The sequence below is a fragment of the Chenopodium album genome, chromosome 9, assembly GCF_948465745.1.
Source record: "Chenopodium album chromosome 9, dcCheAlbu1.1, whole genome shotgun sequence".
Taxonomy (NCBI): Eukaryota; Viridiplantae; Streptophyta; class Magnoliopsida; order Caryophyllales; family Amaranthaceae; genus Chenopodium; species Chenopodium album.
In genome coordinates this window covers 8307802-8333064 of record NC_137842.1, presented here as the reverse complement: position 1 = coordinate 8333064, position 25263 = coordinate 8307802, and the positions used below count along the sequence as shown (strand labels likewise).

General features: G+C 37.4%; 3 protein-coding genes across 4 annotated transcripts; 2 read left to right on the top strand and 1 right to left on the bottom strand.

Annotated features, from left to right (window-relative positions):
* Positions 1 to 9455: 9455 nt before the first annotated feature.
* Positions 9456 to 10984, bottom strand: LOC145557410 (uncharacterized). The gene is made up of 4 exons (XM_081618592.1): positions 10627 to 10984; positions 10271 to 10536; positions 9680 to 10216; positions 9456 to 9575 (listed from the first exon to the last, which is right to left on the bottom strand). The coding sequence occupies exons 1-4, from the start codon at positions 10982 to 10984 to the stop codon at positions 9456 to 9458; spliced, it is 1281 nt and encodes a 426-aa protein (XP_081474718.1).
* A 2852-nt stretch (positions 10985 to 13836) lies between these two features.
* LOC145558359 (ABC transporter F family member 1) lies at positions 13837 to 18047 on the top strand. Of its 2 annotated transcripts, none has more exons than XM_081619580.1 (6): positions 13837 to 14016; positions 14145 to 14352; positions 15181 to 15254; positions 15364 to 15574; positions 15670 to 15904; positions 16511 to 18047. In XM_081619580.1, exons 2-6 carry the CDS (start codon positions 14152 to 14154, stop codon positions 17563 to 17565), a joined length of 1776 nt encoding a protein of 591 aa, XP_081475706.1. In that variant the 5' UTR covers positions 13837 to 14016; positions 14145 to 14151; the 3' UTR covers positions 17566 to 18047. The 2 variants fall into 2 exon arrangements, with proteins under 2 accessions (XP_081475706.1, XP_081475707.1); XM_081619581.1 differs by lacking the exon at positions 13837 to 14016 and adding an exon at positions 14930 to 15078 and having other exon boundaries at positions 14231 to 14352.
* A 3766-nt stretch (positions 18048 to 21813) lies between these two features.
* On the top strand, positions 21814 to 24894 carry LOC145557409 (receptor-like protein 7). Its single transcript, XM_081618591.1, has one exon. The coding sequence runs from the start codon at positions 21814 to 21816 to the stop codon at positions 24892 to 24894; it is 3081 nt and encodes a 1026-aa protein (XP_081474717.1).
* Positions 24895 to 25263: the final 369 nt, after the last annotated feature.

Genomic DNA, 25263 nt, shown 5'->3' with positions numbered 1-25263 from the left:
TATTTTAAAAAAAAAAAAAATTTGAACTAGGCGATTTTTATGTAATTTCAAATGACAAACACTTATAAATATGTGATTATGAGTTGTTTTGAGATGCAAGGAGTTTATAAGTTGAGAAATGAAGAAAATAGGCAAGTAAGTAGCCATTTCGGCTCGAATTGGGTTTATTTTGATGAAATGCGCCAAAAACATTAGAAGTTTGCTTCTTTTATGCAATTTCATGTCACAATCACTTATACATATGTAATTATGATATGGTTTGAGAATGTATAAGTTTATTAGTTGAGAAATGAAGAAAATAGGCAAGTGAGTAGCCATTTCGGCTCAAAGTGGCTTTAGTTTGATGAATTGGACCCAAAACCTTAGAACTTAGAGATTTTAATGTAATTTCAAATGACAAACACTTATAAATATGTGATTATGAGTTGTTTTGAGATGCAAGGAGTTTATAAGTTGAGAAATGAAGAAAATAAGCAAGTAAGTAAATAATTTACCTCCTTATTAATCAACTTCACCCATGCACGTGGCCAATCAACGAAGCTACCTATAGCTTGCCAAAGCGCTGTTATCTCAACCTCCTCTATCGGTACGGGTAGTGGGATGTCTTCGAACCCCGCAACCACTGAATCGATCCCAACCGAGTAATGATGTGGCCCCGCCGTAGCACCCGTCGTCGGTTGGGCACTACCATACGCCACCAAACTCAACACGGTACTATTTGCATGCCTCGGGGCTAGAAGTGCACACCGGGTGTCTTTCTACACAAGTATATATATAAAAAGAAGATAGTTAAACAGGACTTTTACAACAGCATAGATATAACAAAATTCATTAAGGTAGAGGGTTACAAATCACCTGTAACTCTGGAAATTCATGCGGTGTTGGATTTTCAAGCTCCCTCGAGTCCGATCCGCATGTGTAGGAGTAGGAACCTGCAACAGTACATCAATCATTGCAACTCAAATCTCAATTAACTCGGTATTTTAAAACTTTTAATAACCCAATTGATTTTACCTCAGGTGGCACATCTTCACCACGTATCTCATCTCCTCCATGTCTATCACCTTCTCCTTGTCCTTTTGGTTCAGAACATGAGTCGACCGGGGTACGAGTGAGGAACGGCAAAGTCGGTAAGTTCATCAGCTTCGCCCAAGCATTCAATTCACCAACTAACTCGTTGCGTACTTGTTCCTTAATTGATGCCACCTTGGCATCCAACTCCCCCGGTGAGTTAACACTGGCTCGAGATCTACCCAATTTTGTGTATTCGGGACCCATCACCTTATTCCATCCAAGCAATGACCCTCCCGAACCTACTACTCGTCCTGGATGGTATGGCCTTCCCAAAGCCATGGTGAAAGGGTCATTCTCCACACTTAGTTCAAATTTGCCCTCCACCATCTCTTGAGTGTGCTCAAGCTATAGCATAAGGAAAAATGAGGTCAGTAAAACAGTTAATGGTTTGTACAGTGATTAGATGCAAAAGTGACTTAATTTCAACAATTCATAGGTAACTTACTAGCTTATCCGCCAGTTTTTTGGCTTCCGGACCCTTGATGAACCATTTCCCGGTTTTCTTATCAAACGAATGGAGAGAACAAAAGAAATCACCGGCACGACTCACTGCACCAATGTAGTGATCGTGGAACTAGAGGGTTCCTTCGATTCCACTAGAAGCGCTTTAGGGTATAAACCCGAAGCGGGCCACTCAGGTCTCTTTTCAGCAAAAGTCTTAGGACCCATACGATGGATGTATTCCTTCTTTTCTGCATTCGCTTGATTTTGCTCTCGAAGTTCCTACAAAACAAAAAATGTTAGTCTCATTAATACAAAAAGTGTCAAGCTATTATTCAATTGACATCAGATTTACACAAACTTACAATGGTTTTCTTTTGACTCTTCATTCTAACGAACTCTTCCCAATCATCTTTTGACACGGTCGGCCATATTTGCCACGGGAGACGGTCATCCTCTTTGGCATTCTTCTTCTTTGTTTGCACCTTCTTCTTCTTGTGGATCCACCGATTAGTCAACTTGGTCTTAAAGCCTCTGAATCTTTCCCCTAATAAAGAGACAAACACCCTTTTCTTCTCGGGATCATTAGGAATAGAAAACTGCCTCTGCAAGCACAAATTAAAACCGATTATTAGTTTCTATTTAAAAACAATCATAAGGTTAAGGTATCTTAAATTGTCTAAATGTGCCAAAAACACACTTACCCTTGTATCATCCCAAAATGCTTGAATCAAACCCGGAGGTACTTGCCGCATTACAAGTGTAATGGGGATTTTCCGCGAACATAAGCCAACTTGATTAGCATATTGTCGACGCCATTTGGGCCCGGGTTGGCCTTTGTTGTCATACTCCAAGACCATGGGACCGTCCGGTTTCTTAAAGCTTCTCGTCGGACCCCTTCTTTTTCTTTCAGCCGGTGCCTTTTCCCCCCCTCCACCACCTGTGTTGTTTTCATCTTGTCCTTGGCCTTGACTTTCAGGAGTCGGGTTCTCACCAACAATCTCACGTGTTGTATTTACAATGGCCGGTGCACGTTCAGCTGACATTTCAAAATCGTCAAGCCTACGCTCGAACTCATCTTGAGCCTGATCCTCTGGCTCACCCAAGTCATCCTCCTTATTCACATCATAAGGAGCATCACTATCATCGGAGTCGTCATCCTCGTACTCGTCCTCATACTCATCATCGTCAATGTCCTCTACCAAAGGAGGATCATGATCGTCCGCCATGAGATATAAGCACCTGTCAAAGCAATCATAAAACAATATTAGTGTATAGTAAAGTATATGCATGATAGTTATTATGGTTATGTAGAAGCTATTTTAGCCATTTTCACCTACTTATTATGGTCCTATAACCTTGTATATGCATGATAATGAGTACAAAATGCCAATTTCAATCTACATATGGAAAATAGGTTGTTAGAATGAATAAATGTTAGTTCATACACAAAACAAAGGAGTTGGGTTAAGTAGAAGCTATTTATGCCAGTTTCACCTACTTATGGTCCTATAACCTTGTATATGCATGATAATGAGTACACTTAGGCAATTTCAAACTACAAATATATCATTTTTGCCTACTTATGCTCCTATATACATGATAACTAAACTATATTTGCAATTAAACCATTACTAACTTTTAATCAAACTACCTCATTCTGAAATTCCTTCGTTGTGGTCTGATCGCATATAACCTGCTTCGTTGTCTATGTCATTTAGTACAACAGGTCTAGGAACAGTGAAAGGTGATGAATCATCAAACGCATCATATTCTTCCTCATCCTCAACATCTCCAATGCCTAGGATTCTTCTTTTGCCAGCTAGCACTATAGACCATTTTGAATCTATTGGGTCAGTTACGTAGAACACTTGCTTAGCTTGAGATGCAAGGATAAATGGTTCCGCACTATCATTCAAGTGGCCAAGATCTACAAGAGTAAAGTCCTCATGTTTGACATTACGCCTGATATTATCAACCCACTTACACTTGAAAAGAGCAACCGTGAAGTCACAATAATTAAGCTCCCATATTTTTTGAATTCGACCATAGTATGACAACTCTGCATCGACAGGTGATTTATCCTTAGAACTTGCAAACTCCCTTGACGATGCCACAAGAGTTACACCACTATTTTGGGTGGAGGAAGATTTCAAATCACGAGCCTCGGTCCAAAAAGTGTACCCATTGATGTCATATCCCTCAAATGAACGGACATCATCCCTAGGACCGTACGCAAGCCACCGTACTGTATCGGTCACATTAGTATCATTCAATCCACTCATTACTCGTTCACAAAACCAATCAACAAATTTCTTATTATGCAACTGCATAAGTGCCCTTTCACCGTTGGATGGAAATTCGGCACGCAAACAAGCCATGTGCTCGTTTAAATATGGGTGCACATCTGAAACATGGTGCAACACATAAAGGTGTTCTTGTAAGAACTGATCTCGGTCTGGTGACATTCGTTTCGACCCAATTGTGCCATGACCATCAAGTCTACCTTCATGTCGAGAAGTAGGAAGACCAATAGGTTGAGCAAGGGCTATGTAGTCCGCCACAAAGTTACCTATCTCCTCACCCACTGTCCCTTGCATTATACTTCCTTCAGGGTGAGCTCAGTTTCGTACTTTATCTTGTAATGTACTCATGTGTCTTTCAAAAGGGTAGCACCACCTCATGAACACTGGACCGCACAACTTAATCTCACGCACCAAATGAAGAACCAGATGAACCATTATGTCAAAAAATGAGGGTGGGAAATACATCTCAAATTTGCACAAAGTCACAACCACATCTGCTTGCAAAGCATCTAGTGTACAAGGATCAAGAACTTTGCTACAAATTGTATTGAAAAACGAACAAAGGCTTGTAATCTCTTCCCTCACGTGTTTCGGTAGAATACCACGGATTGCAATCGGTAGGAATACTTGCATCATAATGTTACAATCATGGGATTTCATACTTGTCAGCTTCAATTCTCCATTTAAGGTTACAAATCTTTTCATGTTAGATGAGTACCCTGATGGAACCTTAATGTCGTACAAACATGCACAAAACATACGTTTCTCTACCCTTGACAATGTATAGTAAGCCGGGGGTAAATAATTCTTTTCATCCTTCCCTTTACCCTTAACTTTCGTCTTTGACGCATCTTTGGCCTTTCCCTTTCCCTTGCTCTTCTCCTTCCCTTTTTTCGAAACACTTTCATCTTCTATTCTCGGCTCCTTCCCCTTTCTAACCTTTTCTTGAGGCCACAATTCTGGACGAATCCCCATCTCTTTCAAATCTAATCGTGCACCCTTTCCGTCATTTGTTTTGCCTGGGATATTCATAAGCGTCCCCAAAAGAGCATCACACACATTCTTCTCTATATGCATCACATCAAGACAATGCCTAACGTCATGTTCTCTCCAGTACGGCAGCTTCCAAAAGATTGATTCTTTCTTAAACAGAGCAGCTGAGACCACAGTTTTTTTTTATTTTCAAAACACCGTTTGTATCCCTTTCACCCGAGCACTAATCTCAGCACCAGTCAATGGTCTAGGCACAGTATCCTCTTCCACGGTTCCATCGAAAGCCTTTTTCTGCCTACGGTACGGGTGATCACGCCTAAGGAACCTTCGAGTCCGTAGGTACACATCTTTGTGAGAATGAGTCAGGTATACGCTTGATATGTCATCAATACATATGGGGCATGCTTTTTTCCCTTTGACCTTGTACCCACACAAGTTGCCATATGCAGGGAAGTCATTCATGGTCCACATAAGGGCTGCACGCAATGTGAACATCTCGTTCTGATGAGCATCGAAAACGGAAACCCCTTCGTCCCACATCTTTCTCAAGTCGTCAATAAGCGGCGCAAGGTAAACATCTATGTCGTTTCCAGGTTGCTTAGGACCAGTTATTAGCAATGAAAGCATTACATACTTACGTTTCATGCACAACCAAGGAGGCAAATTATAAATCACTAAAAGTACCGGCCATGTGCTGTGTTGGGTACTAAGAGTGCCAAATGGATTCATCCCGTCCGTGCACAACCCAAGCCTTAACTTTCTGACTTCATTACCAAATTCCTCAAACTTCAAATCAATGTTCTTCCACTGTGGAGAGTCAGCTGGATGCTTCAGCATTCTGTTTTTCTTTCTTCCCTCTGCATGCCACCTCAAGTTTTTAGCGTCTTTTGGTATTGAGAACAGACGCTTAAACCTTGGAATAATGGGAAGATACCACAACACCTTAGCAGGAGGTCCCTCCGTGCCAGGATTGCAACTCATGCGCTTGTACCGCGACCGCTTGCATCGTGGACACTCCTGCAGTTTTTCATACTCATTTCGATACAAAATACAGTCATTAGGACATGCATGTATCTTCTTATACTCCAAACCAAAGGGACACATGAGCTTCTTTGCGTAATAATAAGACTTAGGAATTTCATTCCCATCAGGCAACATATCACTTAATGCGGTCAACAAAGAAGTAAAACTGATGTCCGTCCACCCATGCTTCGACTTAATGTTGAAAAGTGTTAGCACGTCCGATAGTTTGGAGTATTTTTTTCACCCGGGATACAAAGGCTTTTTGGAAGCCTCCGACAATAATTCAAACACTTCACCTTCAACACCTTGCAACATCTCATCCACTTGTTCATCCTCGACCTCATTCGCCTGATCTTCATCGGCTCCATCCTCACCATTATCAACAATATACTCATCATTCTCGTATTCCTAATCCACATGAATCTCAGTGCTTCTAACACGCACATCATTCCGATCAAGATCCCCACTGTACTCTCCACTTTCTCCGTGCCAAATCCACACATGGTAAAATTGCCTAAACCCACGACATAATACATGATCTCTAATGATTTAAACACTATCGACCACATTCACACAATTACAATCAACACAAGGACAATAAAGGCCTTTGCCTCCCAGTGTGCGTTGATAAGCTAAAGCCCTCTCGCAAAAATCTTGAACCCCATTCCAAAATTCCAATGTATCGCGTCTACCATACATCCAACCACGATCCTTCTCCATTTAGTAAATTGTCTCTAAACATATATATAGCACCATATAATTATAATGTGTAAGTGCTACATATTTTATGTAAATCAAATTCAAGTACAAAACGTGAATATACCATTCATATAGTGAAAAAATGCATGTTTCCAAAGGGTCCTTATCACTCCAACCTAACCCATCCTTGAATGTCTACTCTCACTAGTGAATGTATGTCAACTTTCCAATTTTAAGGAAAATCCGGCAGCATTTCCCCCTAGTTCTCCAAGTACACGATGTAGATAATTAATTACCCACATATGTACCCAGAGAACATAGTGAGGAAATGGTAAGCCAAGATGTTCCTTAAAATCGAAAAGAAAACATACATTCACCACCTAAGTGAGAGTACACATTCAAGAACAGTCCCAACCGGGGACTATTCAAGACTTTCTCCTAATGAGAAAGCCTTGAACGGGTATCTAGGCATATGATGATGCAATTCAAGTATTCTATATATTGTTGTATTTATTTGCAATTAAACAATACACAAGTTGCAATTTCATGAATAAACTTTTATTAAATGGATGAATAGTAAGAAATATAGCTAAGTAAAGTTTAGTAGTCATACCAATATAGCAACTACCCACTTGAGCTCAATATGTAGTCCTCAAGCTAATTAAACTCTTGCTTCAATTCACATATGAATCTATATATTAAAAAAACAAAAATTAGCAACGTCACTAATTCTCTAATATATTCACAAATCTCTAATGTATTCACAATTCTCTAATTTATTCACAACTAATTAAGTGGCAATATCACTATTTCTCTAATTTATGCACAATTCTCTAATTTAATCACAATTCTCTAAATTATTCACAAATCTATAATGTAATCACAATTCTCTAATTTATTCACAATTTTCTAATTTATTCACAACTAATTAGAAGCAAGGTCACTAATATACACATTAAAACATACAAAAACTCAACTAAGGAACAAGGTAATGCAAAATTACTAATATATTCAATCGAGGATCAAGAGTCAAAGCATTCAATCACAATAATTTGACTAAGAAATCACCATCTGGAACAAAAAGAAAAGTGCATGGAGAAAAATAAACTCACTCTTTTTCACCAAGCTTCACTGTAGTTCCTCCGTATTCACGGTATCCCCTTCTTTGACAGCAACAGGAATATGATTCCCCGTCTTGTCACGAAGGCCAGGTCCAACAGCAAGAACTTTTCCAGAATTCAGCTGAAATCGAATCCAAGCAACAAAATTCAGTAATAAATCCTTAAACTGATTCAATTATCAAAAACCAAACTCCCCAAAACAAGGCATCATAAACAAATTTCACAGCCAGCAATGTAGCACAAACATACAATTTTAATCCCAACAATGTAGCACAATTTTAATCTAAAATAAGATGAACCCATTAATTTTCTTTGCATTTCATATACAATCTAAGCACAATTTTAATCTAAAATAAGATGAACCCATTAACTTGAAAAGATGAACTTACCCTAAATTAGTTGGAGGTGGAAGAAGCTAAGGGGATGAGAGAATGAAAAGACCCTCACTGGTGGAGGAGGCGGTGCGCGCTGGTGGAGGTGGAGGCGATGCGCGCTGGTGGAGGTGGACGGAGGTGGTGCGCGCTGCTGCTGTTGTTATTTGTTTCGCACAGAGAAAGGCGGTGGAGGCCGGCCGTGAAAGACAGAGAATGGCAGGGCAGGGAGATTCACGGCGGTGGTTTTCGACACCTGAAAGCGCTGGTGAAGGTGGCGGCTGTGGTGGAGGGAAAAGGTGGAGGCACGACTTCAAATACTCTGAGTGAGAACGAAAGAAGGGATGAACGAATGAAGGGAAGGAAAGAGAAAGAGAGGAAGAAAAGAGGAAAAGACGTGGTTTTTTTTTTTTTTGAATTTGGCATCGGTTTGAATGGCACCGGTTCAAACCGGTGCCTTTTTTATTTTTGGCACCGGTTCAGGCTGAACCGGTGCCTTTTCTCTTTTGGTAAAAACCCGCCCAATTCTAGACCGGTTTTGGGCACCGGTTTAGGCTGAACTGGTGCCATATAGGGGGTGCCTAATGCTTTTTTTCTACTAGTGGGGGATACGACTTTACCCTGTCAATAGGCCTTCTGAGCAGGTGGATACCCCAGAAAAATACAAGGTGATGCTCTGGGGTCAAATTTTGCTATGTCATTTTTCAGTGTAGAAACAAAGCACAAGCAACCAAACACCCTTAAATGCTTCATACGAGGTTTTCTTCCATGCATCTTCTCATATGGTGAGCTGAAATTAACACTACTAAGAGGCATCCTGTTTATTAAATGAGTTGCACATAACAAACAATCTCCCCAAAATCTCACAGGTACCCTAGACTGAAAATAGAGCCCTCTAGCTGTCTCCAATAAATGTCTGTGCTTTCTCTCCACTACACCATTTTGCTGTGGTGTTTCAGCACAGGACTTCTGATGCACAATCCCCTTCTCATGATACAAACTCAAAATATCTCCCTCACATAGTTCCTTAGAATTATTAGTTCTAATGCACAAAACTTTAGAACTAAATTGAGTTTCTATCAAAGTAACAAGATTACACAGAACAGAAACAACTTTAGTTTTATTCTTTATTAAGAAAGTCCAAGTATGTCTTGAGAAATCATCTACCACAGTGAGAAAATAGCTAAAACCATCATGAGTTTTAACTCTATATGGACTCCATGTATCTACATGTAATAGTTCAAAACATCTTGTACTGCTAGAAAAACTAGAAGAAAATGGTAATCTAGTTTGCCTAGCTTTATGACAGACCTGACATACAATGTTACTACCATTGTGCAAACAAAATTATTATTGACTAGATGCAACTTATTAAATGGTAGACGTCCTAGTCTAAGATGCCATAACTTGGCTTCTTCTTAGCAAGACTAAAGAGAAACAACAGCAACACCAGAATTGTCCTGTTCCTTCCCTTGATTAACCTCATCAACAGCATACAATCTTGAATTCAAGTTACCAAGAACCAAGCACTGATTCGAAATTGGATCCTGAATTAAACACTTATCATGAGTAAAAGTAACCTCACAATTCAAGTCTTTACACAACTGTGAGTTGAAATTAAGTTGAACTTGAAACTAGGAACATGAAGCACATTATCAAGCTGAATTCCATTCTCAAACTTAACAGTGCCAATATGATCAACTACTACCTTCTTTCCATCAGCAATAGTTATAGTATTAGGAAATTTATCAAAATGTCTAAGCTCGGCGAACAAATCAATATTAGAGCATATATGATCTGTAGCTCCACTGTCTATAATCCAACTAGAATTTGAACAAGTAATAAGGCATGTACCTGCAATATAAGCTCCTGACTCAGTCTGAGCAAGTGAACCTCCAGAACTTGCATCAGATTCCTGAGTTTGCATATATCTCAGAAAATTGTTGTAGTGTTCTTGAGAAATATGAGTCACCTGAGCATCATCAGTGTCAGCTGCCTGAGACTCATCATCTCCTTGAACAAGTGCTGCAATCCTTTTTCCTTTAAACTTGCTTGGATGATTAGGTGGATAACTAACAATCTTGAAGCATTTATCCCCTGTGTGACCAGGAAACTTGCAATAATCACATAATAATGGAATACAAGGCTTCTTGTTGTGAACAACAAATTTGTGAGAATTTCCTGCATTCTGTTAATGATATTTAGGATATGATTGATACTTATGAGAATTTGCTGTAAATACCTTGCTTGTCTCATCAACAAGTGAACTCATCTCTCTTTGCTTCTCCTCCTGAATAAGTAACCTGTAAGCAAGAGAAATAGGAGGCAGAGGCTGCATCATTAAGATGTTTGATCTTGTATTAGCATACTTATTATTCAGCTTCATCAACAGTTGAACAAGTCGTTCTTCTTGCTGCTGCTTCAAGAACTTTTGTGTTAAGCCACATGTACAACCATTGCAGGAACAAATAGGCAAAGGATTCATCTCACTAATCTGATCCCAGAAAGCTTTAATTTGAGTAAAAAACTCAGCTATAGAAGTATCAACACCTTGAGAAATATCAGCAAGCTTCTACTGCAATGTGTACAGTTGAGGACCTGAAGTCTGTGAATATCTATCCTCTAGATCCTTCCAGATTTCTCTAGAAGATGTCAAATACAGAACACTTCTTGCAATTGAATTATCCAGTGATCTAAGAATGTAAGATATGATAATAGCATCACATCTCTTCCAGGCTGCAAATATAGGATCATTTGGAGCCAGTTTAACCAAGCTTCCATCAACAAATCCAAGCTTATTTTTGGCAGAAAGAGCAATCATCATACTGCGCTTCCATTCACCATAACCTTCACTAGAAAACTTCTCTGAAATCAAAGATTGACTAGTATTTTCTGAAGGATGTATGTAATATGGACTGGTAGGATCCTGAGTTAGTTGCAAAAAATTCTCAGGCATCTTGATTTGCAATTAATCAAACAGATTGTAGGCACTCAACAAAAATTATGATAATGATCAAAAATAGATCAAGGAATTCCAGAAATAAACTGGAAATTGAACAGAATAAACCAGAAATAAACTGGAAGAAAATGATCAAACTCTCAAGATAAAATCGCAGAAATTTGATCTAAGAACAACAAAATTTGAAGTAGAAAATCAAGTTCATACCTCAAACAAAATCAGAGATTAGAATTTGCGGAAGAAAAATCAACAAACAAAATCAACATAATTCAACAAACCACTGGAAATCCAGCTGCTCTGATACCATATTGAATTCTGCCATTTCAAAACAGAGAAAATAGAGAGAGATTTTAGAGAGAAGAGAAGAGAGCTTTCATTATGATTGAATAATGAAGATGATTACAGGAGCAATATATATAAGCTACTGCTAGAAGTTTCTTAAAGGAAATCTTACAGTAACAAACTTATTACATGTCAGCATAGAGCTTATAACAAACTCTAACAACTTCTAACAACCTGTAACAAACTAATCTAGCGTGGCACAAGTTGTATTAGCAGCAGTCACTCACCAGTAGTATCAACAGAGCAGATTTATTGATGAAAAATATTGGTGTAACAATAGAAAAAGGCCAGGTAAAGTTTTGGGTGAGACGGACTCACGTAATTCCACCATCTTCATTCTCCTACTTCCCCTTTCTCTCTCATGCCGCCTATCAATGGCGGTGGCTAGATCCTCCACCACTCTCCGCCTCCTCTCCCGCACCTCCTAACTTGCCAACAATATAATGAAGAATGATCAGATGCAACTTTCTTTGGTGATCAGTGCTTCGAATTCGGAGTTTCGAGATGATCTGGAGAATGACCAGATCCATGCTGCTACTCAGTTAAGTTTGGGGAGGTCGAATTCTATTGATAATGGTCGAGATAAGGAGGATTTTGGTGAGGCGGCTTTGTCGCGGTAGTTTTGGTTGAACTTGATTAATTGATTTTGTGCAATTTGATTGTGGAATTGTTAATTGATGATGAACTGTAGGAGTTTGTTAGAGATGATGTGAAATCCGTGGGTTGAGGAGAGAGAAAATATTGTAGTCATGGAAGAAGAAGAGGGTCATTGGTGAAGGAGAAAATGATGTCAGGTATTAGATGTTTATTGTTTGGTCTTTGATTGTTATTGTTTGGTATTAAGTGTTTATTGTCAGGTATTAGATTAGTATTGTCAAGCATTACATTAGTATTGTCAGGCATCATATTAATATTAATTGGTTTAATATTTGTCTGGAATTAGAAAATTTTAGTTAGGAATAAGATAATTTTTATCAGGAATAAGACTATTTTAGTTAGGAATAAAATAATTTTTATTAGGAATACGACAATATTATCAATTTTATAAAATGTTAGTGTGCGGGCTTTGATCAGCTTTTGCAGACCCGCGCCTTTTTGTTACTTATCCCGATCTCACGTGAGTCCGTTGTACGCAAAACCTTCTCATAGAAAAAATAAGAAGCAAACTAAGCTAAAGTAATGACAATATATATATAACGAAGCAAGAATTTTACGATTTACTTCCTCCGTTCTTTTAAACTTGACCCGCTTTGACTTTTACACTATTCACCAACCCACCTTTGACCGTCTTTTGTGAATTATAGGTAAAGAAAAACATATTCATGTAAGATCTTGTTACAATCGTCTAAATAAGTACTATCACAATATATAACTTTAATAATATTTACTTATCATATAACTAATATATAAAGCTAAATTTTTAGCCAGGTCACGAAATAGCGACACATGGCGTTCCAACTTTTCGCCAAGTGTCGCACCACCTTAGATAGATTTTAATAGACTTTATACATAAAAATCGCCAAGTGTCGCACCACCTTAGATATATTTGGATAGACTTCATAAGATAAAAAGTTAATTTAGAATAAGATTGTAGTTTAGAGTTTTATTTTCGATAAAATACAAAATAATAAACTTATAATTAGGCCACAAGATAACATCATTTAGCGTTTTAATTTTTCACGCACCAAGTGTCGTACCACATTGGATAAATATAGATAGACTTTGTGGCAAAAAAAGGTTAATTAAGAATTCTATTTTCAATTAAATTGAATTAGAATATAATTTTATCTTAAAAGTCCATAAACAACCTGGGCATCGCACGGGGCACAAAACTAGTAGAGTATTAAAGTTATTGATGGTTAAACTTGTGCATCGACAAGCGTGATAAAAGAAACATGTCAAGTAAAAAAAAAAACAGAGCAAGTAAGAAGTTTGGGGAATTAAGGAAGATCAAACACACATAAACACATGATGGTGTATTTAGTTTTCAATTCAGCAATCTCATTGAATCAGTTTGAGTTGGGTTGAATCCGTCCTACTTAAATCTCTATACAATCACTTTAGAATTTTTTTTTTTTTTTTTTTTTTTTGTGTGTGTGTGTGTCAATCATAACCTTCCAAAAACCACAATCTCTCCCTATTCTGATATCTCGAATAACATCTCAAGATTTAATCCAACTAAGGGCCTGTTCTCATAGGATGAACTGAATAGAACTGAAATGAATATTTTATAAGAGAAGGGAATTAGGAGCTGAACTGAAAATAAAAGTATGAGAACAAGCTCTAGTTTGACAAGTAACCAACCGTCCTAGAGGGCATGATTCTTTGGTATGAACCGCTTATATTGACCAGATTATAGTCATTATACAACTTTGTGTCATTGTGTGTGGCAAAAAATAAATATCTAGAAGATGTAAAAATCTAGGCTAAGGGAATAATTAAAAAAAAAAAAAAGTCGGTCACGACACCGATTAGGTACTTATAAATTGAGCACCTTCACTTGTAAAACCCTCTTTTTAACAAGCCTTATAATCCACACACCTGGGAGTCTATTTTCTCCCTCTATCGTCCGATATAATTCCACTTCCGTCGGAAACCCTAACCCTAGATCCCAATTTTTTTCATCTTCTCTCTCCTCCATTTTTTGTCGCCGATCTCATCTCTCTATCTTCTCCGTAACCTAATTGGTATGTTTGTATATGTATTATACTCATTAATTTGCTTGAATTTGTTGTTATTGATGTGATTTTGTAGTTTTGACTGATTTGTGGTGTTTTGATTTTGGATTTTTGATTGATTTTGTGTGGTTTTGTAGTTTGAAAATGGTGTCGGACGCAAGCAAGAAGAAGGCTGCTCAGAAGAAGGCAGCTGCGGCGGCGAAAAGAGGAGGTAAAGCGCCTGCCTCATCGAAGGCGGCAGCTCAAAGTGTTGATAAGGTTACTGAAGCAGTTGGGGATATGGTGATTTCTGATCGGAATTGTACCGGTATTCTTTGCTCGCATCCTTTGTCAAGAGATGTTAGGGTATGTTTTTTTAGATCTATTTCGTGCTGAATTTCTTATTTATGTGAAATTCTGTTGTTGCTCTTGATTATAATTACAAGAATTGGGATAAAAATGGGAGCTTTAGGAGGAGTTTTTGAGTTTACTAATGTTAGGTAGTTGAAGTCTATTTTGGGATTTGCTTGAACTGAATAAGGGGTTTGAATTAATCAATCAAAGGGATTATTTTTTAAACAAATTTATTTGAAAGTCATCGTCTTGTTATGGTTTGTTTGTATTGGGATAAAAAAATTCATGAAATTTTGATGTAAAAAAAAAAAAAAAAGATTTTTTCTTGTTTGTTAATCTGAAATTGAATGGCGAGGCTTGAATGATATGTTAGCCGTCGAAGTATGCGGTGAAGAGAATAGGGAATTGATCCATTTCTTGCATATTAGTTTTTGCACATATTATGGTATTTGCAATCATGTCTATATTCCTTTGAGTTTCTTTTGTTGAATATGTAGTTGGTAATGGAGTCCTTTCTTTCATATATTTTTCCGTGCATGTTCACAAATCATGTGGTTAGCTGGTCTCACTTCTAGCTTATTCTTGTTAGCTATGCCGCACTTAGACCAATGCCTAGGCGAGCAGATCGTCTGTCAGCTGGGTGTTCTGCCATCTATGATGCTGGATTAATTGAATGAACTTATAATTTAGTGAATATTCCCGAAATGTCATCCCTTGTGATTCCTTCTTACTTAGGAGGTAAAGTTATGTATAATATGCTTTTGTATTTTGAGCATGTGGCTGCTTCATGTCTCTGTAGCTCTCTGTTTTGTGTCATGATGGAACTCCTCTACCTTGCAGATAGAGTCTTTGTCAGTTACTTTTCATGGACACGATCTGATAGTTGACTCGATGCTGGAGCTGAACTATGGAAGGTTTGTTGCTATCCCAAACTTGTATTCTTAAAGTTTGTTTTTATCTTTATATTTGAATTTTTTTCACTCGGGGCGTAATGCGTTTTACTTGGGAATTACACATCTGCAGACGTTATGGTTTGCTGGGTTTAAATGGTTGTGGAAAATCTACACTTCTTACTGCAATAGGACTCCGAGAGCTTCCAATTCCCGAGCACATGGATATCTATCATCTTAGCAGTGAGATAGAAGCATCTGACATGTCTGCCCTTAAGGCTGTAATAAGCTGTGATGAGGAAAGGATCAAGTTAGAACAAGAAGTTGAAAGATTAGTGGCACAGGTGTCTACTCTGCATATATTAATTGTTTGCCTGATTTTTTTTTTATTTATTTTATTATAATCATTGGCTTGCAGAATTAATATTTTTGCCTATAGGATGATGGAGGTGGGGAAGCACTTGAACGTATTTATGAGCGGTTGGAAGCTCTTGATGTAGCAACTGCTGAAAAGCGTGCTGCTGAAATCTTGCATGGTCTTGGATTTGACAAGATGATGCAGGAAAAAATGACTAGAGATTTTTCTGGTGGTTGGAGAATGAGGATTGCATTGGCACGGGCGTTATTTATGAATCCAACCATCTTACTGCTGGATGAACCTACAAATCACCTTGGTAAGTTAAACCACTTCATCTTATGGTACTTCTTTTGTGCTTAATTTTTCTTATGCCCAAGTTTGTCTGACATTGACTTCCACATCCCTTTAAAGTAAGGAGAGATGTTTCTCAAACATTTTATGTTATGATGCTTTGAGAACATCTTGCGATGATTCATATGCCAGACGGTGCAATTTAGATAATCTTATCCTCTGTAAACATACTTGGTCAACATATTACGTTGAGCTGTTGATATTAACAATAAAAATGACACTGAGCCGGGCTGGCCTGTCCCCATTGACATGGCAATGTTACTTTGAGCTGGGCTTTGGGCCATGTATTAATGTAGAATGACGACTCAATGTTAGGCAACTATGCTTAAATAAGTTTGATTTGGCCTAGGCACTTAACCACAAAACTGTTAGTGCGCTTGGATCGTGCTTGGGCACTCTTTGAAAATTTCAGCACATAATGTACTAATAATATGGTGGTGGTGTTGTGATAAGATATGTTTAGCTTAATTGAATTATATTTCTCTTTGGGAACTTGTATGGTGTCGGTGTTATTGCGCTTATTTTTTATGAAATAAGTTTGATTTACCTTGCTTGTTCATTTTGATGGCAGATCTTGAAGCTTGTGTTTGGCTAGAGGAGAATCTGAAGAATTTCAATCGCATTCTGGTTGTGGTTTCACACTCTCAAGATTTTCTGAATGGTGTCTGCACTAACATTATACACATGCAAAACAAGAAGTTGACAATCTACTCTGGAAACTATGATCAGTATGTTCAGACCCGTTCTGAACTTGAAGAGAATCAAATGAAACAATACAAGTGGGAGCAGGAACAGATTGCTAACATGAAAGAGTATATTGCTCGGTTTGGTCACGGGTCTGCTAAGTTAGCCCGTCAAGCACAGAGCAAGGAGAAAACACTTGCAAAGATGGAGAGGGGAGGACTGACAGAGAAAGTTTCCAGAGACAAAGTTCTTGTTTTCCGTTTTACAGATGTTGGAAAGCTTCCCCCTCCAGTGTTGCAGTTTGTGGAAGTGTCATTTGGCTATACACCAGAGAATATTCTTTACAAAAACCTCGAGTTTGGTGTGGACCTTGACTCCAGGATTGCCCTGGTGGGTCCCAATGGTGCTGGAAAGAGTACGCTTCTGAAGCTGATGACAGGGGATTTGGTTCCTCTTGAAGGCACGGTGAAGCGACACAATCACTTGAGGATTGCCCAGTACCATCAACATCTTGCAGAAAAGCTCGACTTAGAAATTTCTGCTCTACTATATATGTTGCGAGAATATCCAGGTACCGAAGAAGAGAAAATGAGGTCAGCAATAGGGAGGTTTGGGCTATCTGGCAAAGCACAGACTATGCCTATGAAAAATTTGTCTGATGGACAGCGTAGTCGAGTTATCTTTGCTTGGCTGGCTTATAGGCAGCCTCACATGCTGTTGCTGGATGAGCCTACTAATCACTTGGATATTGAGACTATTGATTCATTGGCCGAGGCGTTGAACGAGTGGGATGGTGGTATGGTTCTTGTTAGCCACGATTTCAGGCTCATCAACCAAGTGGCCCATGAGATATGGGTGTGTGAGAATCAAGCCGTCACTCGTTGGGGAGGGGATATCATTGCCTTCAAGAATCATCTCAAGAAGAAAGCTGGATTCGAATAAGCTGATGCTTATAATGGGTGTGAGTTGGTTTGAATTTTGTCAAACGTTTATTAGTACTATGCACCTCACCTCGACCTTCAGTTTTGCCTCAATGAGCATAGCTCCTTCTCGACGTTTGGATAGAAAATTGCAGTTGAGCCTTGAAGGTTCTGGCTATAGTCCCAAGCTTGGCGAGTTGAGCATTACTGTGGCCTGAGTTGAGGTAATTTTTTGTTTTTGCTTCTTTATCCCCTTAAAAAAACCCTTTATAAAACAAACTCTGTAGTTGACCAACGAGATTATGTAAACGAGATCATTTGTGAACCTGCATGTTTGAGTTTCTAAATTACTTCTAAACATATTTTTATGTATCCTCTTGTTTATTTACTAATTAGTTGCTGGCTGTTGTACCTGGGAATGGTAATGGGATGTTAGCCAGTCAGCTACACTTTGGTAACAAATACACCCCAAACAGTCTAAATACTAATTATTTTTTTGTGGCAGTTAGTTTGATCATTGACAGTTACAAAGTTCTTCGTATTTTGTATGTACTTGTAGATTTTGTATGTACAGTGTTCTACATGGTGCCATTTAGATGACTGAGCAATCAAAAGGTTTGGCAGTCGAATAGTCGATGTTAGTTTCACTCGACAGAATATAATTCATGAAATAAAGCAGACATTCACTGATTTTTTACAAAAACAAAGTGGAGGAAGATAACTTGAGATTTATGCAATTGTTCCTTTTTGGCTAATGAGTTACTGAGAGAGCATATGGCAGTTCTATAACATCGTGTTTGCTCTGGTAGAAATGAACTAACAGATCAACTTCTCTTTTTTTTTTATACTTGTAATAAACTTGAGATGAGAGGAAGATGCCATAACATGAGCAGTGATTTTTGGGACAAGAGACATTGAGTTTCTGTTATTTATCTGGCTTCTGATGAAGAGGAAGGGTATCACATAAGCAGCCTTTGAAACAAGAATATATATGGAGTTTTCGTAATTTTGTTATTATGTGATGTGAAATTATGCATGGCTGCTGATTGAAAATGATTTCGGTGTGGTCAAAATCTGTAATTTTAAAGACCAATATATAATGTGTATAATAGGGAATTAGTAAAAAAGAAATATTCTACCTCCGATTTTTATTATTTGCAACTTTGGAGTACAATATACTACCTCCGTTGCATATTGCAACGATTAGACATTTTTTCCCTCTACTTTATGTCAAATCGTTGCAAATAATATGTAACGGAGGTAGTACATGCTAGGGTCTCTGTTTAGGGCTTTAATAACAAGTTAGTGCATTTAGGAAGCTAGTTTTCCCGTGATAAAATAATTGATTTCTACACCTCCGAGCAATTCTGGAGTCTTGTTTTGCTTCACATTTAACTATTGCCTCCGTTCTGAAATGAGACCTGTCATAACTTAGAATATGAGACTGTCATAACTTAGAATATGAGCTATACTACGCGTCTATGCAGGAGAAATTGATGAACTTGCAGATGCAACCGGCTATTGCTTTGTGCATCAAGTGTGATAGCATCAGCAGCTAATCAAGCATTTTCCTTGTCTTTTTTTATGTAGATTGTTGTGTGCTATCAGCTCCCCACTCTAGCATGTAATGTTATGACTAGTGTAATATTTAGCTGGATAAATAAGACGATATTCTATGAGATGAAACTGCTGCTCATGTATTTTCATTGCGTTTATACGTGCACTAGATTGGTGCTGCATTTTCCATGAGATATATCTGTGGTGACCTGTGACAATTAATCTTAACTTATTCCTAACAGTTTATCTTCACGATTGATTCCTAAATTTCTAAGGGAAATCTCTCTCAAATTTACATATTTACTGAAGGGAGTATGAAAACTGTACAATTAGCAACAAGTTCAATTTAGCAATCAAGATTTGATCAGTTGGTTGTTCAAGCTAAACAAGCTGAGTAGCTGACTACACAAATGAGTAACGACTACTTAGACCTTGTTTAATTCACCGTATTTTTTACTTATTTCAGAAAAACGAAGTTCAGATTATCGTTTTATGTGCAATTTTTTATCGCAAAATGTCTTTAATTTCGTAATGAAAAAAGTTATAAAAATTACATATTAATAAAAAAGCACATTATGACGAATCTAATAAGTTCCCACTTGATGTATTTATTCCTTACAAATTATCGTAGACTTAAGGTCAAATAAGACAATAAGATAAAATCAGACCAGACCAGATCTGAGCAAATCAGACCAGATCAAATAAGAAAAAAAAATAAATAAGGTGAACTAAATAAGGCCTTATCGTTTATTTGACATTTTTTTATTTTTTTTTTGTTTCCAGTTTTCTATTTTTTAGAATACAAAAAACCAAAAACAGGAAACAAGAAAGAGGTGTTTTTACTTTTCTGTTATTAGTTTTCATAATCAACATGATTTTAATATGTTTGATTAATTTTTTATTCATTATATGACATATATTATATTATATGATTATGAAAACAAAAAATCAAAAAATAGAGAACTACAACAATGTCAAACGAATCCAAGCTTTCTTCATCGAAAATTTCACGAATTCCTTGCTTATCATTCAGTTCATTGAAAATCAGATAAACTGCTTAAACCTTCATTGTTAGAAATATTTGGTACGTAAATGATTGAAAACATGAATTCCAATCTATGCGCATCTAGGGACGACAATGGGTCGGGTCCACTGAGACCCAGACCCAGAATCGGAATTTTAGAGGTGGATCTAGATCCGACCCAGACCCAGATCCATCGGGTCTAGGATCTAAAACGGGTCCAACTATAATTTTTCATAATCTTTTATATATATTATAAATTTATAACTATACTACTAGTTGATATAATAAAAGATGCATATTAAAAAATTGTTCATAGTTTTTATACACAAATGATTTGTTCATTAAAAAGTAAAGACAACGCATGAAAAATAACTTAAAAACTAAAATTCTTGGTTGTTTGTTATTTTGGTGACGTATTTTCTCTAAAATTTATCTTCTTAACCTCTAATTACGTAGTATATTACTAATCTAATATATCTAGTTAAGTGGTTTATTTCAATAATAGTATGTCTAATATACATTTATTTATTTTTTAAAAAAATAAAAATTAAAACGGGTCCATGGGTCGGGTCTGGGTCCAAAAAGTGTAGACCCAGACCCGGCCCATTAAACTTAGACCCAGACCCGACCCAAATTCATCGGGTCTAAAATTTAAGGACCCAAACCCTAACATATGGGTCGGGTCCAGCTGGGTCTGGGTCGGGTCTAGGACCCATCGCCATCCCTATGCGCATCATACAACTTTGCCTATCTCATTAGACACTATTCATCGACAACAAGGATTCTTTGCTAGAAAATTCTTTGCCCCATTCGAAACGTTTATCTCTTTTGATGATTCAGAAGATGTCATTACTAGCTAATTTGGATTGTGGAAATTTTTGGCCTTTGAAAAACTATTATCATTGGTTCCCAAAAGGAAACAATGTTGACTAGTTCAGAGCAAAAAATACCCAATATCTCAGTATCATCATCTTTGCTTTCTCGCTAGCAGAGTAGCAGGGGATGATCTACATCGAGGCTCATTGGGGTTTGACTTGTTTAAGTGATTAAATAAGTACAAGGGATTTGAGAGTGAAGGATAGCTCAAGACCTCAAGTGGTTAGAGCTTCCTTTTCGGTTCTAGGGAATCCTAGGATTGATTTTCATCATCTGTCATTGTGGCTCCTTAAACACCAAAAAAAAAAAAAAAAAAAAAAGGAATTTACTGCCTTAAAAAAGGGTTTCAAGAAGATTAAGGTATTTATATTTTTAAATATGAGGGAAGAATAAGCATGTTTTACAAAAAGTAGCTAATGATAAAGCTTAGATGATGCTGTTGTTTTCTTTGCATATATTAGTGAAAATATAAATAAGATTAAAGGATGAAAATTTCTAGATTCTTTGTAAATAAACGTCTGGTTTGTGTTGCTCCAACTTGCACTATTGTCATCTTCAAAGAGAAGTCAAGCTCTGTTTTGTTCTTTCCTTTTCTTTCTTTGGATGGTTTCATTTCAATGTTATGTGCAAGTACTATGCCCCGTCTTCCCCGTTAGTAGACTTATCGATTGTGATCCTTAGCTTCAAGTATCATCACCATAAGTACATTCAACCAAGTGATCGTCGGTGGTTATAAAAGCCACTCTCATCTCTTTTGTTATGTACTTGTAAAAAATTCCTCACTCACAAAATTAAATTTACACTTACATCACAATGGGTTTGGGATGCTTTACGTACATGCTTCTACTTATCGTATATTTTCCATTACTATTTATCAATTTTCTAGTACTTGCTAATTCTAATCTCCCTTCCTTGCAGCAATCGAAACCATTGTGCCATGATCAAGAGAAGATTGCATTGCTTCATTTTAAGCAAAGCTTTCATCTTGATTGCTCTGTATCAAATCCTACCTTGGTGAAATCATGGCACCATGAATCAAACATTCATCATTCGAAAAATGCCACTGTAACTGGTGATTGTTGTAGGTGGGATGGTGTCAAGTGCAACGAGGAGACGGGTCATGTGATTGGTCTCGACCTCAGTAGCAGCTGCCTTTACGACACCTTCCCTCAAAACAGCACCCTTTTCAGCCTTAGTCATCTCCGTGAGCTTGATCTTTCTTATAACAACTTTAATTATTCTCAAATTCCCTCTGACATTGGTCGTCTACACAAGCTCACCCATCTCATCCTCTCCGATTCAGTTTTCAGTGGCGAAATTCCAGTAGAAATTTCAAAATTGTCAAGCCTATTTCTTCTTGATCTTTCATATAATGGAGGTCCTATAGGTGTCAATGAGAATTTAAATCTGAAACTTAATGATTTGAGTCTAGAGAAGTTAGTAAATATGTTAAGTCGCTTAACCCATTTGCATCTTGACTTTGTTGACATATCGTCTAAGGTACCTCCTATCTTAAGCAACCGAAGTTCCCTAAAAGCTATCTCTCTCGGTTTTTGTAACCTATTGGGTGAATTTCCAACAAGTATTTTCAAGCTACCAAAACTTGAAGAAATTTCATTGATTAACAATCCCAATTTAAAAGGATATCTTCCTGAATTTCATTCTAATAGTCCTCTTCGTGTTCTAGTTCTAGAGGGTATAAAATTTTCAGGAGAGTTGCCAGATTCACTTGGAAATCTTGCATCCTTGAGTGTTCTGAATCTACATGATTGTGAATTCTCCGGAAAAATTCCATCCTCTATAGGTAACTTGACAGACCTCACTGTACTAGGCCTTGCCTACAATTATTTTAGCGAACTCCCTCACTCCATCATGAACCTAACGCGACTTACTATTATATATCTTTCAGACATGATGGATGTTAGGACTGCTAGAATATTGAAATCTTGGCTGCCTAAGCTAAATTCACTTACTAAACTATTCCTTCATCAAATGCATTTAGGAGATGACATTCTTCCTACTCTTTCTAACTTAACTAGACTCGATTTTTTGAGTCTTGGAAACAACTTGTTAACAGGACCACTTCCAAGTTGGTTCATGAATCTAACCCAATTAGAAACCTTAGACCTAGTAGGTAATCAGTTGCAAGGTCCAATCCCACCTTGGATTTCTAACCTTATTTGTCTTCAATTAGTGCATTTGAATTTCAGGAGAACAGTTGGTAATCTTGATCCATTTTTCATGCTCCCAAATCTTCGTATTTTACAATTAAGTGGTGTTAGCCTCACATTCCCTCAAAATATAAGCACCAATTCATCTGTTTTGAAGTTTCGCGCTTTGGGTCTTGAATCGTGCAACTTGACTGAGTTCCCAAATTTCTTACGTTATCAAGATGAGTTAAGAGGACTATTTCTCCGAGGAAATAGTATCACTGGAAATATCCCACAATGGTTGGTGAACACAACTAGGGAAAATCTATTGTTCTTATACCTTTCTAATAACCTTTTAACGGGTTTTGATCAACCTTTGATTTTTCTCCCATGGAATAGTTTAAAAGCGTTAGATCTCAGTAATAACAAGTTGCGAGGGCCACTTCCAATGCCTTCAAGGTCCATGCTAGTTTATCAAGTCTCATATAATCAATTCCATGGAGTTCTTCCCAATCATATATGTCGTGCAACTTCTTTAGTCTACCTTGACTTATCTGAAAACAGTCTTATAGGCGAGATTCCAAGTTGCATTGGTCATCAACTTGGTGGTTCTTTGCAAGTTTTGAATGCACGAGGCAATCAATTTGGTGGTGCCATTCCTCCAACATTCTCAAAATTCTGCAAATTGAAAATGATTAATTTAAGCCAAAATCGATTTGAGGGCAATCTCCCAAAGTCATTAATCAACTGTACTTTGCTTGAGGTACTTGATGTTGGAAACAATCGTATTAATGGCACTTTTCCATCGTGGTTAGGAAGTATTCCCACGTTGCAAGTTCTTGTTATGAGGCATAACTACATCTATGGGAAGATAACAACCCCATTTCCTTGTAATGATTTTCATGGGCTGCGTATAATTGATCTGTCTTATAATTATCTTACTGGTAACTTGCCATCTGGGTATTTTCAAAGTTGGGTTGCAATGACACTTTCAACTGAAAACTCATCAAACTCATCTGGCTCTTTTTTTCCAATGTACTTTTTATACGATTACAGCCAAATGGGGTCTTTCGATGAGAGTTACAATTATGTTGTCACCATAACAAATAAGGGAAGTGAAACAGTTTACCCAAAGATATTTACTGTATTGCGAGTCATTGATCTTTCAAGCAATAAGTTCACGGGTAGAATCCCTAAGGACATTGGAAATCTTAGGGGACTTCAAGCTCTTAATCTATCCAACAACAATCTTGTTGGCAGTATCCCATCTTCTATAGCCAACATTACTGATCTCGAGTCCTTAGACCTTTCTGTAAACATGCTTTCAGGACTGATCCCTCAGGAACTGATAAGGCTAACCTTTCTTGAGGTCTTTAATGTTTCACAAAATTCTCTTGCTGGACCAATACCTGAAGGAGAACAATTTAATACTTTTGACAATAACTCTTTTGCTGGGAACTCGGCATTATGCGGAACTCCATTGACCACAAAGTGCAAGAAAGACTCCTTGCCATCGTCACCACCACAAAAATCAACAAATGATGAGACGATTAAAGATGATACTAAGCTGATTGATTGGATCATCAGATCTTTGGGGTGTGTAAGTGGATTTATAATTGGCTATGTCATTGGGAAGATATATGTGACTGATCGACATCATGATTGGTTTCTGGAGACTTTCGAAAGGAAAGGGAGGTCGAAAACAAGAGTGAAGAGATCAACACAAAGACTTAGGAGAAATTGAAAAAGCTATAGATCAATGTAGGGATTCATATCTAGTCTAAGAACTAAAGTATAATTACTTCGGTTTATCTAGGCTTTTTCCTTCCGTTGTTGTATAGTTAGTGTTTTATAGTTTTGTTTCCCAGTAGCTTGTATTTTTTTTTTTGCTAATGCAATCTTATGTATTATCTAGTATTATATCGTGTTATTAATGTTATATATAATATTGCTACTAAGATAGCACCTTATGAGACGAGAGTTTCCCTAGTGTTCCCCTAGTGTTTTGCATCGTGTGAGCTTTATATCTCATTTTTCTATTCAATACTCCTTCCGTCCCTAAATTACATTCCAAATAGGAATTTAATTTAGGGACGGAGGGAGTATAAATTTA

Bases quoted from the DNA above. Each gene is read 5' to 3' on its own strand.
- LOC145558359 (XM_081619580.1), top strand. From the start codon at position 14,152: ATGGTGTCGGACGCAAGCAAGAAGAAGGCTGCTCAGAAGAAGGCAGCT. The intron at 15,255-15,363 runs GTTTGTTGCTAT...ACACATCTGCAG, and splicing joins CTGGAGCTGAACTATGGAAG to ACGTTATGGTTTGCTGGGTT. The intron at 15,575-15,669 runs GTGTCTACTCTG...TTTTGCCTATAG, and splicing joins TTGAAAGATTAGTGGCACAG to GATGATGGAGGTGGGGAAGC.
- LOC145557410 (XM_081618592.1), bottom strand. From the start codon at position 10,984: ATGCCTGAGAATTTTTTGCAACTAACTCAGGATCCTACCAGTCCATAT. The intron at 10,537-10,626 runs GTCCTCAACTGT...CTCAAATTAAAG, and splicing joins TAGATATTCACAGACTTCAG to CTTTCTGGGATCAGATTAGT. The intron at 10,217-10,270 runs GTATTTACAGCA...TATCATTAACAG, and splicing joins TTGTTGATGAGACAAGCAAG to AATGCAGGAAATTCTCACAA.
- LOC145557409 (XM_081618591.1), top strand. From the start codon at position 21,814: ATGGGTTTGGGATGCTTTACGTACATGCTTCTACTTATCGTATATTTT.